General features: G+C 44.2%; 3 protein-coding genes across 10 annotated transcripts; 1 reads left to right on the plus strand and 2 right to left on the minus strand.

Moving 5' to 3' along the window:
• Positions 1-309: 309 nt before the first annotated feature.
• On the minus strand, positions 310-6,324 carry cirsr (corepressor of RBPJ and splicing regulator). The gene is made up of 10 exons (XM_028991212.1): positions 6,142-6,324; positions 5,730-5,824; positions 5,455-5,528; positions 5,316-5,329; positions 5,175-5,227; positions 3,078-3,126; positions 2,721-2,838; positions 1,782-1,888; positions 1,306-1,391; positions 310-985 (listed from the first exon to the last, which is right to left on the minus strand). The coding sequence occupies exons 1-10, from the start codon at positions 6,211-6,213 to the stop codon at positions 346-348; spliced, it is 1,308 nt and encodes a 435-aa protein (XP_028847045.1). The 5' UTR covers positions 6,214-6,324; the 3' UTR covers positions 310-345.
• Positions 6,325-6,384: 60 nt separating this feature from the next.
• scrn3 (secernin 3) lies at positions 6,385-10,129 on the plus strand. Of its 6 annotated transcripts, none has more exons than XM_028990919.1 (9): positions 6,507-6,624; positions 6,716-6,821; positions 7,370-7,526; positions 7,627-7,808; positions 8,066-8,265; positions 8,348-8,560; positions 9,005-9,167; positions 9,283-9,463; positions 9,539-10,129. In XM_028990919.1, coding segments are annotated over exons 2-9 (1,260 nt in total). In that variant the 5' UTR covers positions 6,507-6,624; positions 6,716-6,819; the 3' UTR covers positions 9,701-10,129. The 6 variants fall into 6 exon arrangements, with proteins under 6 accessions (XP_028846755.1, XP_028846752.1, XP_028846758.1 ...); XM_028990925.1 differs by having other exon boundaries at positions 9,283-9,436; XM_028990923.1 differs by having other exon boundaries at positions 6,716-6,796.
• Positions 10,120-17,676, minus strand: gpr155a (G protein-coupled receptor 155a). 3 transcript variants are annotated; one of them, XM_028990917.1, is made up of 16 exons: positions 17,360-17,676; positions 16,766-17,234; positions 16,101-16,500; positions 15,648-15,816; positions 15,405-15,560; positions 14,872-14,955; positions 14,309-14,429; positions 13,586-13,670; positions 13,409-13,499; positions 12,642-12,837; positions 12,480-12,566; positions 11,656-11,843; positions 11,452-11,547; positions 11,300-11,364; positions 11,074-11,211; positions 10,120-10,880 (listed from the first exon to the last, which is right to left on the minus strand). In XM_028990917.1, the coding sequence occupies exons 1-16, from the start codon at positions 17,378-17,380 to the stop codon at positions 10,667-10,669; spliced, it is 2,580 nt and encodes an 859-aa protein (XP_028846750.1). In that variant the 5' UTR covers positions 17,381-17,676; the 3' UTR covers positions 10,120-10,666. The 3 variants fall into 3 exon arrangements, 2 of the variants coding, with proteins under 2 accessions (XP_028846750.1, XP_028846751.1); XM_028990918.1 differs by lacking the exon at positions 12,480-12,566; XR_003750758.1 differs by lacking the exon at positions 10,120-10,880 and having other exon boundaries at positions 11,137-11,211; positions 11,452-11,566.
• Positions 17,677-17,956: the final 280 nt, after the last annotated feature.

A 17,956-nucleotide genomic window follows, 5' to 3' on the forward strand; every position in this document is an offset into this window, starting at 1 on the left:
AAACTGGTCCACGAGGAAGAGTTTGCAGGGACTTCTTTATTCACTACAATATTTGGAGAAACACAGCACAAAAAAAAAAAAAAAAAAATCAATGACACTGCTGCCTTATTATATAAAAAATGCTAATAAGAGACCAAGCAATTAACACATTTCAATTAACGCGATCCTCCCACGGAACGGTTTTCGGTCCTCTGGCGCCCTCGTGTGGTCAATGGTCGACGGCGCCGAATTGAAACAGAACAGATGCAGTTGTTATAATTGTTTTGGGGGGAGCGCTGTACACTGCACCAGAATAACACCACCACAAAACCCTTTTTTTTTTTTTTTTTTTAAACACATAATTGCTCAGTTCCGGTGTTTTCTCTCCATTCCTTCTCTGCTGAGGTCTCTCTTACTGCCCTCGCCACTCCGGCTCCTCTGTCCCTCCCCTCTCCCTCGCTCTCGGCTTCTGCTCGGGCCTCTCCCTGCCCTCCCTCGCCCTTGATCTCTGCTCGGACTCTCGCTCCGGTCTCTGCTTCTGCTCCTCCCTCCATCCCTCTCCCTGCCTTTCCTCTCCCAGCCCTGTCGGTGTCCGTCTCGGTCGTGAGGGACTCTGCAGTCCTTCGCAGGACTCTGGTGTCTCCTGTGGTCACTGCTGCCCGCGTGGGCGTGTCCGTCTCTCTGCCGCCTGTGACTCGGCGCGGGACTCTGTGACCTGTTCCTGCCGGAAGGTTCCTTAGCCCCGCCCCTCCCTCGCCGCTCACTCTGGCCGCGGCCGCTGTCGTCGGCGACGGAGTCCCTCCTCTTCCCGGTCGATGTTGCTGCCGCCTTCTTCTGCCTCCTGGACTCGTCTTCATCACTGGAGTCCGAGTCGCCGCTGCTGTCAGACGAGTCGCTGTCCTCACTGCGGGCTTCCTTCCGTTTCTTCTTCTCCTTGCCTTTACTCTTCTTCTGCTTTTTACTCTTCTTCTTCTTCTTCTTTTTCTTTTCAAGGCGATCAAGCTTCCTTCACAGAGAAAACACGCAGAAAACAAACGTGAAAAATGACATTAAATTCTTACATCACAGTTACATATTATTCAGTTCAAATTAAATAACGTGCGGTGGGAGTTGGCAGTGAAATTATGGATTTAAATAAATATTTTAATGAAAAATTTGTGACATAAATACAATATTGGTCTGGACCATATTGAACATAAAACCATTTTTTTGTGCAAAAGAAAAACATCTTATATTTTGGGACAATTCTGCGATTTGTACTGGGCCCAGTCCTAATTTTCCAGTTTTATTGTTAGACAAGAAATGAATTAATTTTCCATTATTAACCTGAGGAGCTTCTGTTTCTGTTTTGTGGTGAGAGATTTGAGGAACTCAACTTCTGGATCCTCCTCTTCCTCGCTCGCTACAAACTCCTGTAATATAACAACATGATGGTGACGAATTTGCCTCACACACACACACACACACACACACACACACACACACACACACACACACACACACACACACACACACACACACACACCACAAGTTGAGTGTGGACGTACAGTACGACAAGTGTTGAAAAAGGCCCAAATCCCAGCTCGTACCGTATTCCCATTATTTCAGCAGTTAGTTTCATCAAATCCACCCTCTTGACTAAATTTGTTCTGACTAGAACGGCTCTGTGGTGCATTTCTGATAATTGGCCATTTTACTGCAATCACGCACGGACTCACGCTCCGGCATGGATACCATTGCTCTTATTTTTCTCCCGGAGGAGGGAGGGAGGGAGGGAGGGAGGGAGGGAACGTGAAGATTACCTGCGCCAGATCGCAAACAGTTGCGTTCCTTCCAAGGACACATTTTTTCAGCGCGAACCCACTGTTTCGCATCTCCGCCATTAACTCCGAGGGGTGCATCGACGGACCTGTTAGCACAAATCACAGCCTCAAAGTCCCATTGATGTCTGCCCACATCCACCACTGCCTCCACAGTGGGGAATTCAGAGGCGGCTTTGTTAACAGAAAGGGACACCAAATCAACTCACTCATCCTCCGGCTGAGCAAATCATACGATATTATTCTCGCAAAGCAGCGGTTACGGGAATCAGAATACACAATAATTGCATTTTTCTCCCGACACAGGAGGAGCGCCATCACGGCGCTACGGCATCAGCAGCGTGCGCTGGACTCTCGCCCGGTAAACGCATTACACTGCTGCGCTGCTGCCTGAGAGAGTCACAATGGCGGCAGCCGATCGGCGCACACACACCCTCTCACACTCTTTTGACGGTCGTGCACATTGTTCTTCAAACTACAAATGCAACGCTATGACAGGCGACAACGTGCAAACAGCGCACAGTTCTTAATTATTATACAAAATGCTGCGGTCACAATTTTTTATCAATTCTTTAATGAAATGCAAGTAGGTGACTGTTGAAGTGCAGTGTGACAACAAACGGGGTCAGTGTGTCTACGGACACATTGACAAAATGACCAACACTTGCCTTCGTCACCGCAGGTCCACAGACTCACTGCATTTAGCATTTATAATCTACTAATCACCATTAAAGTTAAAAACGACACGCTGCTCACTTTTCAGCAGGATAAGCGAAGTTAAGACTGGTTGTCAGGACTGGTATCAGGATACTGAATACTGTTCAACATTTAAATATGGCACCGCGGGAGTCAGAACGTTGTGCATATAGCACGTTCACAAGCGTAAAACATGTTTTTGGGAAGCATGGCTGAAATGCATACCTCCTTCGTCAGTGGCCACAGAGCTGGCATTGATTCCAGACAGACCGAACAAAGGACACTCCCTGTCGGTGTTCACATGGCCCCATTTGTGGCATTTGATGCATCTCACATTGCGCACCTGCCATTATACATACATACATACACACATAAATTGAGCTACAAAAACTGCATCTCCTACTGATGGAATAAACTATGTTAAACAACAGCTTTGTAATATATATGTAGTATACACCCAAAAAAGGTTGCCTGCTGAAACAATATCATATATGTATAGAGATATACATTTTGTAGAAAACCTAATAATGCAACATACAGCTTTAAATGCACAATTATGTGGACACTAGATCAAAACATTACCTGAATTCCAAATGGCTGATCTCGTATGTTCATGTCATCCTTTGCATACCTAAAATAAATTACGTATGAAAGAAAACTCAAAATGCAGCAACTCTGTTGACTATTCTCTATATGATGCATGGGACATTTCGATAACACACGTTTCCCCATCACTAGTCATCAGAATTATGAACCACAGTTTCTGCAAGTTAAAGGAAGCCAAATTTAATACTCTTCAAAAATACATTATAAATAACAGTTAAAAATATGTTATTATTAGATATATATATTTAATTTTTTTTCAAAATTTTGTTTTATCCATTGTCAATGTTACAAGACTCATATTATAAGCCACTAGGGGTTACGGCAATATTTTCGATTTCTTATTTCCAGGCTGGGCTCAATAATCAATAATGCAATATGACAAATGGCACTTGCTTGCCTATCAATCAATCAATAAATAAATAAATAAATAAATAGATAGATAAAAACCACAAAATTAATAATGAGTAAAATTTTACATCAATGCAAATGTTATTTTCCCAATACTGCAGCTTAATAAAACTAAATAAATCAATAAGATTTTTTTCCAAAAAAGGTACATTTTAAGAAAGATGTACTAAATATAGTAGTATATAGGAACTGCTGAATATAAATGGGACATTTTATGGTGTTAGGTGCTGATACAAACTTGTATTTGTTGCATTTTTAACTACAAGTTCACCTTCGTCCAACTCCATATTCATTCCCACGTGGGATGTCATTATGACGTCAATGCGGGGTGCTTTAAGAAAGTTGTAGTAGTTGCATAAAACCCTGTGAAAAGTAATAAGCCCCCCTCTGTATTTATTTATTTGGCTCACGGTTAACAGACCGAAGACCGAGCAGCCGGTATCAGTTTTGGTAAACTGAGAAAATGTCATAATATTTTATCACTTCAGTCCAAGTACTGCATATAAATCGCAATATAAAAATATAAATATAATATAAATCGCTTCATTTTGCGTTCTTGATCTGATGGTGATGCACTTGAGAACCCAGAAGTGCGCAGCGTAATGACTGATGGATTGACAGGTTGAAGGCTTGTCTCATTTGATTTAGGAAATATTAATGTTAATATATACTTTTCCCTCCTGATTATTCCTCATTCAATATCAGGAAAAAATAAATATTAAAGAAAAACATGTCCGCCGACAAGTGCAGAATTTAGCAGTCTTGCTCCATAGACGGTGTTGTAATTCTAATTTCATACACAAAAAAAATTTAGTTACCAGTGAATAGAATTATTGGGTCTGCAGTATTTTTAAGACCTTTAATTCTGGATTTAAGGATTACTAGGCATTTTTAATTATATTTGAGGCCTTAATTTTTCGAAAATCCAATTTAAGACTTCTTAAGAATCTGCAAAAACCCTGATGAACAAGTGTGACATGTATGTGGTACTGGTTGTTCCGTACTACTGGTTACTGACATAAAATTATGACAAAAGCCATACAAGCAGTTTGAAAACTTGCCATGTGATGCACAGGACACAGGAATCTAGTCTCACTTGTTAAAGCCAACTTCCACAGTAAAATTCTGTGAACTCTATAAGCGTTCAGACAAAACTATTGCATACACTGAAATACATACTATTCAACGTAATGGGTGTGAGAATTGTGCAACATTTCAATAAAATGATGTTTATGCAATACCAATATATGCAACTAAAATGACCGAGATGGTGTGATGCACAGGGACAATGTCACTGGTCTAAAAGCTACAGGAGTCCTGTTAAGTTTAACAAATGATAGCCTGTACTAATGTGGTGCATTGTATGAATATTTTAATTAAGCATGATGCACTATTCAATATAACATATATACTGATCTTTGAATATCTGGGTTAAGATAATTTGCTTTGAATTTCATTGAAAATAGTAAATTAGTAATTTCACATCGCAAAGTAACCGTGTTTCGAATATCTGCAAACCTTCAGTTTTTGTTTTAAAATACATTCTAATTAAATGATTAAGTACTCGTCTTAAATATTAAGTAAAAAGTGCTAATATTTATGTTTTTTGGATTTTGGTTTCATTTTTGAGAGAATTACAGTTTCAAAGCCTGAATGTTGACTTACTTTTCACGAGGAGCACCTTTCTGCCATTCAAACTTGTAGTCAGACTCTCCTTCCTAATGTTCAACATTAACAAAATGCATAACATTACCCAATTTAATACTAACAAAGTAATTCAGTAACATATATGAAGCAGACACCTACCTCCTTTTCATCCTCTTCTCAATAATAATAAAAAAAAAGAATAGAAAAAAGAAACAGACAAAACATCATTAAGAACCAATAAGGTCAAAAATATTAAGAACAAAGTTTGGTTGATGCAGTCTGGACCTCGGAGACGCACCTTTAGATGCACCTGGAGGAGCTTCGTACATGAAATTCAGGCCGTTCTTAACCCGGTCATCCCCCATTAACAGTCTGCAAAAGGGATAACAATATATGTAAATACACACACACACACACACACATTATATATAGACTGTACAGGCCAAACGCTTGGACACACCTTCTCATGTCCAAACGTTTTCCCTGTACTGTGTGTGTGTGTATATATATACACACACACACACACCCACCCACAAACACAGATGTGCATGTACATCTTCCAGCTGCTCTAACCTGTTGTTGTAGGTATCTTGCTCCTTGACATAAGCCTGCATGAGGTCCTCCTGTTTCTTCTTCTCGAAGGATAGTTTCTGTTCTGCTATCCATACCTGGAGGGAGACGGATATTTGTACTTTTTAGCACGCACCTACCTCCAACACTTTCTTAAAAACTGTAGCTGGTGTGACGTGGGCTTTAGCCGCTTAGCAGAGTTAGCAAACAGACGACGTTCGCATAGCTCGCTAACATATGAAAGCGGCCCAGCCTTCGTTACTTGGTTAAACATACAAGCAGCGCGTCTATGCCGCGCTGGTTAAAATGATAAAATCATATATGAACTGCAACTCGGCGAATCATTATGCGTTTCTGCGTCGCCTTAATCCGAGCTAAGCGGCTAGCTGACCAGTTAGCAACTCGACACAGATACCTTCTTGATGTTTGATTTCGATGCAGGATGAAAATCCTTTTTGCACATAAAGTTGGCAAACGACTTGCCCATGTTGATTTCGCTACAGGCCCCGAGACGTGTTTACGGCGAGAGCGCAGCGGCTGCGCGGTTCTGTTTCCGGCTCGCCTGCTGACCTCCGCTCTATCGCCGGTGTTGTACCGAATTCTGTGTCCCGTCAAATTCCGCGACCCTAGATGGCGCTGTGACGCGGAAGACAGTTAGGATCCTACCTACAGCACGGTCACAGCATCTGACGGCGCCTGTCAACAAATGTGACCTGTTGTCCCTGGTTCCAGTGATTAGAAATGTAAATGTTGTAGATGCAGGTATTAGAGGATGAAAGAAGTTAGCTGAACTGGTTTAGTGTGTGTTGCATTTCTCTATTTAACCTCGTTAAAATAATGAGCGCTCCTGGATAATAACAAGGCTGCATATTTCACTTAGTTGTTTATTGCTCTCAAGGTACAATTAACGCTCAATAATCAAATAATTCAGCTACCAGTTATCGTGTATTATATATGTTTCACGTTGTTTACCATCTTTCGCGGCATAGCGTCATCTAGGGTCACGGAATTCGACGGGTCACAGAAATCGGTACAACACCTGGACTCGGGTGGTGAAACTGCGCGGAGAGGTGAGAGCAGACGAGCAGAAATCATGTAAGATTAGTAAGAGCACGGTTCAGTAGTTGCGTGTCGCGCGTCTGTCCCCTGAGCTGCTGGGATTTGCCAGCATTTCATGGAGTAAAGTCTTGAGTTTAAAGTGAAAGCGAAGTGATTGTGAAACACTGCAGCGCAGCACAGCACACGGTGACACAACGAAATGCGTCCTCTGCTTTTAACCACCACCCTTGGTGAGCAGTGTGTGGGGACGGTGCTTTGCTCAGTCGGGATTCGAACCGGCAACCCTCTGATTACGGGGCCGCTTCCTGTTTCTAGTCGCTCTCAGTTATTATCAATATCGCTCTCAATATGGTGATTAATCACCGCGTGAGTATAGATCCACGTAATTGACACAGAACACTAGCATTTGGAAAGATCGTTGCGTTTACGTTTATTTTTTTTATTAGATTATTACTATATTGCCGTGATGTGACGCCCAGCACGATTAAATCAGATTTTGCCCCAATAGCAGGAATGACTGAAATTCAGCGTCATGGCGAAGGTTCTGTTGGAGTTCAGCCAGTGACATGCTTTTTGCTCCGTAGGATGCATCCAAGCTCCTGTGACACTTTTGTGGCTCTGCCCCCATCCACAGAGGGGCAACGAATCGTCTTTGGGAAGAACTCTGACAGACCCTGCGATGAAGTGCAGGAGGTGGTCTACTTCCCCGCCAGAGACTGTGGTGCAGGCCAGAAAGTGGAGGTGTGCTTGCCGAAATCCTTGTAGCATTTCATTAAAAAATGAAAAAGAATGAACAGAAGAATGTAGTTTTATTGATCTGTTTTTCTATTTGCATGCCCAGTGTACATACATTGCGATCGAGCAGGTCCCCCACACATTTGCAGTGGTCCTCAGTAAACCAGCTTGGCTGTGGGGGGCTGAAATGGGGGCGAACGAGCACCAGGTCTGCATTGGCAACGAGGCAGTCTGGGGCAAAGAGAGCGCTGATGGGGAAGAGGCGTTGCTTGGGATGGATCTTGTGAGGTATCAGCACGGAACACATCACGTTCTGTTTATTAAGTTATAATGTCCCTCATGTGTATGCAAATTAAATTTTTGAATATTGGATACTCTTGTCATAGAACGATAAACGTGTCTTTTTTTTCTTTTTTTAAGTATACATATAAAGTATTCTCAATGACAGAAATATTAGTTCCATTTTTTTTCTTATTAATTTGGGTTTTGTTAATTACTAATTAGTTTTATGTAATTATTATTGAACTACTTGCATGATTTCCCAGGCTCGGCCTAGAGAGGGCAGACGCGGCCGTGAAGGCCGTGGAGATCATTACTGAGCTGCTGGAGAAATATGGTCAGGGAGGGAACTGCCTGGAGGATCAGTGTGGTTTCTGCTACCACAACAGCTTCCTCATTGCTGACAGAACTGAGGCTTGGGTGCTGGAGACGTCTGGGAAGTACTGGGCAGCAGAAAAAGTAGATGGTGAGTAGAATTGGACAGAATTTCAACATGATCATGTCCTGTTTCATTCGTGATCACTTCCATTTCCGCTGTTCCTCTAAAGGTGGATACAGAAACATCTCCAATCAGTACTCAATCACAACCAAGATTGACAAAGAGCATCCTCAGATGAGAGAGTACGCCAAGAAGCAAGGCTGGTGGGATGGGACGGCAGCGTTCAACTTTACAGAAGCTTACTCGTTCATGACTACCGCTCGGATCGAAGCCTCTGGCAGTCGCTACTGTGAGGGAAAGAAGCTCCTGGAAAAAAGCAATGGTAGGCACTGGTCTAGGCACTACAGCCTAGACCAGATACTTCACGGAGTAACCAAAAAATTATTGCAAAGGGTTTTTTTTTGTGATTTGTGCAATAATATTTCTTGGCGTGACCTAGATTAATTAAAGCTATTATACTCTCACTAAAACATCCTAATACAACCAAACCAGACGGATGCTAAATTAAGTGAAATTATGTGTTCACGAGACTCTTAGTAACACGCGTTACTCCTGTAACACTTTAACATAAAAAATACATAATGTTCAATCAATCCTTAAAAGATGATGATAATAAGCCACATCCCTTTAATTGATTATACTAAACAATTAGCATTTATGATTGATGATTGAAAGCCCCCATTTATATCTGCTCACAGGTCTAGTAATTATTTATTCCTGCAGTTGTTTTGGCGAATAGAAGGGTGATTTTTATATCAACCATCAGAGCACATCACAGCGAAGACTATGATGGACATTCTGAGGGACAAGGAGAGTGGCATCAACATGGAGGGGTCGTTCATGAGCACAGGAAGCATGGTGTCTGTGGTCCCCCGGGACCCCAGTCTCCCTGGAGTCCACTACTTCACTGCAACCCCGGACCCTGACAGGTACCCTTCACATTCACCGCATTTACCAGACGCCCTCATCACAGGGTTACGTGTCTTGCTCATCGGTCAGGCCGTGTCACTTCAGTTAGAAACAACCCCCCCCTCTCCCTTTCAGATCTGTTTTTAAGCCGTTCGTTTTCGTGGCGGACGTTAAGCAGTTGAAGCACACCTGCTCACCCTGTTTTGGGGAAGCCGACCCGGTGAAAAAGAAACCGCGCTTTCAGAGCAAGCCGGACCGCAAACACCCACTGTTTATACGGCACGCGCAGGTAGCAGCCGCCATCGACAGCGCTCGGGTACGTTTCGCGAATTCGAATCTATTCTCGTTATTTACCGCGCGTTTCATAGTGTTTTATATATGTATGTTTTAGCAGAGAGGTCAAGAAATTGTGCAGGACATGAGGCAGCTGGAGAAAGACATGATGTCGGAGATGGAGAAGTATCTGGAAGAAAGCATTAAGGATCCCACGGTGGTTGTCCACCTGTTTTCAGACAGCGTGGAGCGGGAGCTGAAGGTTTACAGTAAAATGTAACGCCCAAGTGTCATAGAACCACACGGAGCAGCGTTTACTATGGGCTGCAGATCAATGGCGGCTCCTCCGTTCAGTCACTGCATGCTTCTGTGGGACCCGACTTCTGTTCGCATTCTAGAATGTTCAGCGTTACGGTACTTTCTCTCCTTCCGGCAAATCAGTCACATATACGCATTGCGAAAGCAGTCAAAGGATCCAGACTCACTTGACATGATTTCTTCTTCTGCAAAGTTTGGTTGGGGTGGCTCTGCAGGCCCAAAGCCTGACATATCGACACTGATGATTTGTGGGGGTGGTTCAAGCTTGTAAAAAAAAAGTGATTTGAAAGTGACTTTGAAACTGCAGCTGATAAACCAGCATTGTAATGTGTATGTTGAGCAAATTATGTGTACTAGGTAAAAAGAAAAAAAAAAGTCAAGTTTGGCATTGTTGGTCTTGTTAAATGTTGTGCTTATTATTATTATTATGACACAAGAAACAGACCTTTGCAATACATTCAGATAGTGCATCGATACTTCTGCCAGTAAACTGCTGATTTACACTGCTGCACCCCCACTTCATACATATTTAGTTTATACCCTCCCTTTATTTAAAAAAAAAAAATATATATATATATATATATATATATATTCTCACTCACTCTTTAAAACTTTAATAAAACTCTGTTTTAGTGGGTATGGGTAAAACATGTTCAGCTTGCTTTCAGAAACTCGACTCTTTCATCAGCCAGCTGTGATCGATTCAGCCTGAACAGGGTTTACTCAGCTGCAAATCCTGAGGTTCAGCTCCAGGTTGCGTTCGGCTCTCCCGGCTCGGGTTGCCTCTACAGTACATTCGATGTAAAACATCAAGCGCGTGAAGTCAGTTTTCACGTAAAACGCCTGCTGTGTTTTATCAGCACTTTACAAAAAAAAAAAAAAAAAGCATCAGGGACGGCCAGTCATTCTGCACAGAGGACCGATTCCTCTACCAGCCCAACCCGGAAGCTGCAATGAAGCGGTAGTGCAGACTGTCGTCCTGGAAACCATATTCCTGTGTGATGTGCTGGAGGACTCCGCCTTCCAGCAGCCGAGTGCCATAGAGGTGCGCCTCCCCTCGGTCTGACGCCAAGCCGACCTGCATCAGCCACTCCACCAGCTCACTGCCCAGGAACGCATCCACCACACTCCTCTTCCCACACCTGACAACAGACAAGCGACCAAAGATGATCCAATATTCGCATTAATTAATGGAGTCGACTACCCGTCCTCCGTTACAGAGGTGTTAAGCACGCCACTTACAACATCTACTGTATTGCTCCAAATATCGTATTTTATGCCAAAAAAAAAACCCAAAACTGACCTATGTACGTGTTCTGCATAATCCGAACCCACCTCTTTTTCTGAACAATGTCCTTCACGCACTGTTCTTTATGGTACTTGACGAACTGTGTGCAGGTTTGCCTGACCTCCTCAGGTACTGCAGATGAGGTTGCTCCCTCGGCACCCCTGCTATTCCACAGCCTGGCTACCCTGCACAGGCAGTACGTGGTCACTCTGTTGGGTAACTGTGACAATTCACTGCTTGTGAAAGTGTAAAAGAAGTTTTTTTTTTTTTTACCTTTTCTTGAACGGTAAGATAATTAAATGCTTGTCCAGTCCAAAAAGGCCAAATGAAATAAAACCCTGTGGAACACAGAAAATATCACATGAGTGAAACCTACACACCAAACCCACAATTCTCTGATGAGTGGACCTTCCAAGAGAGCTCACCTGTCCAAAGTTGACCACAACGCAGAAAAACTGCAGCTCTAAATAAAGTCTTCCGGGGACGCGATTAAACAGCCACCACAGGCAGCTGGAGAGGTTCTAGAAGAAAAGATCCAGACTGTGCAGACACCGATAAGGTCAAATAGAAGGGCCACGCCCAGTGGTTCTGTGTATGGGGTGGGGAGATAGAAATGGAGGACAACTCACAGCCAGCAGGACGACGGTCAGCAGCAGGCACAGCAGCACGTGTCGGGCCACCTGCCGGTCCAAACCCTGCTGCTGCTGCTCCTCCTGCACCAGGAGACACTGGGTGGAGTCGCAGGGCGAGCCGCACGGGCCTGTGAGGAGCAACACGGGCTTATACACGCGCAATGCTGCGGTGTCTGTGGTTGGGGCTACATTGTTAAAAAAAAAAAAAAAAAAAAAAAAGGTGGTCATCCTGAAGGGGAAACAAATAAAGCTATACAGAGGTTTTTAAAAATGAGTGAGATCTTTCTTCATGCTCATCTCATTCCCTGTCCCTTGGTTTTTCCTGATAGAAAAAAAGGTGCAAACGTTAGAAAGAGAAAAGCAAAAGGTGAGGAAAGGGTAGATCCGGTGTGTTCCTGGCTTTGTAGTTTATCCACAGCTATCCTTGAAAGGGGTTAAAATTTTGCAGATTAACTCGTGTGAATCTATTGCGCATGAAGACGCTTATTCAAATTCTATTTCCTTCCTCTTCACCTTCATGACTGCTCTGCACACTGTGGGAATAATAAGTCATTAGCAGAGTCATGAAAAGCCCAACCTGACTCGAGCCTCAGATATGGACTATTTCTACACTGGTTTACTGCACAATCTAAACAGTCAGGAGAAAATGAAAGACTCATAAATGTGGAAACTGATTACTGGCAGTATTTCTTTCAGAGGACAACTTTGCGGCGTGCTTCTGAACTCGGGTTTGATCACTTCTGCAAATGAGCAGAGTTCAACAAGGACATGTTTCACCATCTACAAGGCAGTAGTGTAAAGGAACAGGGCGTCCCGTTTACCATGCTGGGGTTTCGTCACAGGGCTCCCGTTTGTACTGACAATCATATCCGGCATCGGCTGAGATGAGGCACAATCGCACAAGCAATCTGGAGAAACAATGCAAAGTCAGATGATTAAAGGAGAACCAGGCAACCTGTGGATGATAACAGATTGTAACGTACCTCCATTTAATCTCATATCAGGCGAACCCAGTTCACAGACATTCTGGTTATCTGCTTCGTTCTCGGCCGTTTCTTCCTCTGTGGTGCTACATGGCGGTTCGGGGGTCTGGTAGTCCTCAGAGCCTCGGCTCAGACCTACTAAAGATCCCCCAACCAGCAGAATACTGCATGACAGCACTACTGAAGTGCAAATGATCTACAATGAGCAAAGAGAAAAAGGGAGAATGTCCCCCGACATGAAAATGTGAGATTTTTTAACATTAATACGAGTTCCCATAGCCTTCTATAGAAATGGCGATGTGTGTAAAGAGTGCTTTGGTCATTCTGCTTCTCCATTCAGAGAGTGACAGCTCAGCCATCCGGATCTGGATTTCGTCCCCTTACATCTTCACAAAGAGACTTCAGATACAGTATTAGGGGATACTGGAAAATTTAAGGATTTAGCACAGAGCTGGAAGCCAAAAGATCAACATTATTTACAACTATACACCCTCTATATTCTAAAGCTCATGTAGAAAACAGCTACATCAATATCACCAATTTGAATGTTTTCTATTTCACTAGTCAAGGGGTTAGTCTGGGTGGTAGTAGCCTTGTGGGTTAGACACCCACCTATGTCACCACAGACTACAACGTCACCACAGGTTCAAACCCCACTTAATAACAGTGTCCCTGACCAAGACACTTAACCCTCGAGTGTCTCCAGGACTGTCCCTGTAACTACTGCTGATGGGTGAGAAATGCAAGATATGTAGATGTTTATGTACCTGAGGTCTCCCATAGTAGAAAGCAGAGTCAATGGTGTCGGGCACCCACTCGCCTGCCATGAGGAGGATTGCCACAGTGAGAGCAGGAACTCTGCAGAGATGAAAAGTAAATCTGAGCAACGATAAGTGCAAAGCACTAATAAAATGTTTTATTAAATAAAAGTAATAATAACTCACGCCCAGCCTATAATAACCAACATGCTTGGCCTGACCTTCAGCTCCCCATATTTCTTCATGAGCAGAAGTGAGAGTGCAATTAGACCTGGAGCAGAAATAAATCTAATTAAATAAAATCTGTAGCCCTACAAAGATATTTTAGAAAAAAAAAAAAGTCACCGACAGAGTGTGGAATAATCAAGCATCTGCTGATGCACTAGATACCGTACTAAATTTGGCCTAATTTTGGCCTACTGAGTAAATTTGGCCTGTTTTAATGCTTCTTTAATCAGTGCAACTTTTTTCTCTGCTTTCTACTAAGATGATTATAAAAGGGTTTCCTAATAAATCAATAAAGCTTTTAAGTTGAATACTTGAATTTGAACACAGCATTGCAATGGAATTCAAGACATGTTGTTGCTGATAACGTTTCTATCTACAATATTCATTTACAACATGAACAATGTCTGCACAGAATCAATCGTGATATTTTAATGGACAAAACAGCTGCTTTCAAAAACAAGAACATTTCTGAATAACCTGAAAGTTCATTTCACCGGCAACTGGACTTGTTATGGATCCTTGACAACGTTTTGCGCTTTTATTCGGTTCTTTCAACTGTAGCCAGCGGTTTCACAGTCGTTCATGACTGAGAACCTTCACAGAACCCTGAAAAGTTGTACAGCCTAAATGTAAGTGTTGTGGATGGTCAGAAGCCAGAAAAAGAGGAGGAGGAAGATTTACCTGGCCACATGTAGGTGCTGTAAAGTGAGCTGTACAACAGCGTGAAGCACAGCAACCGGCCAATAAAGCTGTCTTGCCTCACAGCGAAATTCCACGAGATCATACCAACGGAAACAAGCAGCTGCAACAAAAGGAAGGGACACAGTCCCACTGCAATGTGAAAGGCGGTGAACATCATGGCCTCTTGCACAGTTTCAACCCCGATTACTGTATTTGTAATGTGTTGAAACTGATGGATGGAACACTAGCAAACGTGCCCGCTGAACAAAATCTTAATATGTCAGCTTATTAAAATGCAGCTTGGTCAGGAACTAGTTTGTTGTGTTGCCTCTGTATCGTTTAATTTGATCTTTTCATATGATGGATGATGCATCCATTAATCATTCTTGTAAAAATAGATAGATGAATAAATAAAAGCATGTTTGCAATGGTCATACGAAGGTGAACTAGTCTAACGTTACGCAATTTGGATGGAAACATCAGATGGGGCAGCCGGTTATAAAAGTGCTGACGCGCTGCTGACCCAGAGTGCCTCACTAAGCTCTAGTGCACCTTTAACGCACCTGAGCGAGGAAAAAGTTCAGCGTGAAGACGTGGGGCAACCTCCTGAACTTCTTACTCAGGAACATGACGGCAACGGTCCACACCTGCAACGGAAGACCTAATATGAGCCAGATTGTATTATTATTATTATTATTATCATCATCATCATCACGATGTCTGCTCCTCCCCCAACAGATGAGGCCACAGGATGAATAGAGGATCTTCTGTACCTTAAACTAAACTGTGGCTTTCTTTCCCTATTAGGCAGAACTGTGTGTCTATACAATTTAAGGAAGGAAGTCTGACACATCCGGGCCAGAGTTACGCACAGATGCAACTCGTGCAATTTCTGACCCGGCGTCTACCCAGAAGTCACATGACATGCATGAAACACTTCACGTAAAACGTTCCTCCTGCCTGTACCTTTATCCTGTGCATATCTGGACCAGACTGAGATTAAACATTTGCTACTGAACGTCTTATCGCCCGCTGTTCATACAAAATACGGCGAGCCAGAAATTCTTCAAGAGCCAAAAGAACCAGCAGAACCTACCAAGGCAACCAAGCTTATGATGCTCATGTTGAAGCTGGCGTTCTGCAGAGCTTCGACCCAACACTTGGGGTCCATTGAGGGGATTGTTAGCAGCCAAGCAGAAACGAACATGATCGGAGCGGAGAGGAAAGTGCTGATCACCATGCCGGAGGTGATCTGGAAAAAAAAGAAGCTGTTAAACCCGAAGCCCAATGAAAACGCTCCTTCAAAGGCCCACGTGAAGCTGCCACGATGGGAACTCACAACTTCCAGCTCCATGTTGTAATGGGCGGCGTAGATGGCCACGCTGGGAGCTGTGGGGAAAACCCCGTACAGGAACGCGTAGTTGGACAGGCTGGAGTGGTCCACCTCGCTGGTGTTGCCGACGTCCAGCAACTCCACCATATCTCTGGAGACCAGTGGCATCACCAGGCTGTACAGGGAGGGGGGGGCGGGACACAACAACAAAAACACGGCCAGACATGACGCTGCCACAAATAACAGGCCTGAAGATCTCCCCGGCGTAGCAGGAGGATTGGGAAATGATGCACAAAGCAGATAATGACACACCGCGCCAGCTCTGATGCTCATATCGCTTTCCCACAACCGGTGCGCTCCTGCAATTACATTCTTACCAAAGCAGGCAGCGTTATTGGGCAACCGGGGAGAGAGGCGGTATATCTGGCGAAGGACGGAACGCGAGCGCCGCACACTTACAGCTTAGCCGTGATGAGCAGGATCAGCGCCGCCACGGTGGACCTGGTCAGCCGCCTCATCTGGCCCACCATCGTCAAGCCCAGGTAGAACAGCGCCGAGCCCCCGAACGAGTTGGCCAGGCCGTCGACGAAGCCCTCCATGAACGCGGGGACGGTGGCACTCAGGATGAAGTGCAGGCCGATGCCCACCACCACCATGAAGACGATGGGGTTCTTCAACACCTGCAGCACCACCAGGCCCACTATGTGCAGCTTGCTCTGCTGCGGCTCGCGCCGGTCCTGCCACTTCTGGACCTCGCAGAACGCAAAGCCAATGGGGTTGAGGATCATGAGCGATATGGGTGCCACCAGGTAGATGTACTGCAGGTACTCGGGGTGAGTGTTCTTGTACAGGGCTTCAACTGAGAGGAGGAGGAAGGGAAAAAGGTTCTTAGGTTCCGCACAGGTCCATATTTACAAAAAAACATTACGATGCAGAAAATAATATTTCTGGTTTAGGGTCAAATACATCTCGAAGTGGCAACCGTTACTGTCTGGCAGATTATCAGAAGCTATTCTTAGGAACATCTGAAGAAAATCCAAAGATCACACACAGAACATGCGCATCCCATTGGAATGGGCCTTTTTATTCAAATGTAAAAAAAAAAAACAAAAAAAACAACATACCAATCGGATATCCCAGCGCAAAGTCGTTACTCTGGGTGGCAAAAATGGAGTATAAGCCAGCCTTGGCGAAGCGGCCGTCCCGACCGGTGACCAGCAGCGTGAGTATGCAGACCGCGAAGAACACCGACACCTTGGCGATGAGAATGCTCCACAGGAACGGCCAGATCACGTTGCCGAAGTCCAGCAGGACCATGTTCTTGAAGAGCAGCGCAGGGAGCGCGAACTTGGACACAAAGTTGCCCAGTCCTTTGGCCTGAGTGGCCGTGATGATGTTGGCCCGTCCAGCCACGTATCCGAGGAGGATGATGCCGAAGCACTCGAGCTGTGCTGGTAAGAGCCTGTCGATGGACATGGTGTCCGTGACCGGCGCTTCCAGGGACTGGATGGAAGTAGGAGCTGGAATAAAGGAGGGGTTATCCATCCTGCTGATGTAGGGCTTCCTCGGATTGGCCAAGACAAGTAAAAGGCTCTAGAAATAAAACAATAATTATAATAATAATAATGTGGCTAGGAACGTTGCTTCAAATTTCAACAGTTAATATACAGCTGCTGCCACGTCTGAAAAAATGGATATAACATGACGGCGACCCTCACCCTGCTCCGTGGTGGCTTCATCTGGTGTCGCCTGAACAGCGCAGCGCGCCGCCGCTGCCCCGTCTGGAGGGTTCAAACGTCAAAAAACAATTCCAACGACGGGGAATTCTCGCCACGGCACGTCCCCCCTCTCCGCCCGCGGAGGTCAGCAGGGTCCGATCCCGCAGCAAACCTCCTGCAGCGGCGAGCGGAAGTGTATTCGAGGCTCACGTAAACGCGCCCACGTGGTCGGGATTAAAGTTTCGACTCTGAACACGTCTACGTTCTTTAGATTTTTTTGACAGTTCTGCTCCAATAAATAGGCGTATGTGGGCAGATAAGAGCAACCAAAGAAAAAAAAAAAAGAAAAATGATTTCCGCATTCCCGGGACGTGCGATTCCTGTACTGGCCACGAGGTGTCACTGTCTCTAAAAACGTTTAAGTAATGTTTAATTAACGTCTACGTTGTTAAATATGTAGACCACACATTGGTGATGAATAAGATTTAACCTAGGGAACACACCAGAAATTATAATACATTGTATTTTTTATTACCAAATAACATTTGTAACATTATGTTCAAACAGTATTAAGCTTATATTTATTTGAATAATATG

This window comes from Denticeps clupeoides, chromosome 9, assembly GCF_900700375.1.
Source record: "Denticeps clupeoides chromosome 9, fDenClu1.1, whole genome shotgun sequence".
NCBI classification, from domain to species: Eukaryota; Metazoa; Chordata; class Actinopteri; order Clupeiformes; family Denticipitidae; genus Denticeps; species Denticeps clupeoides.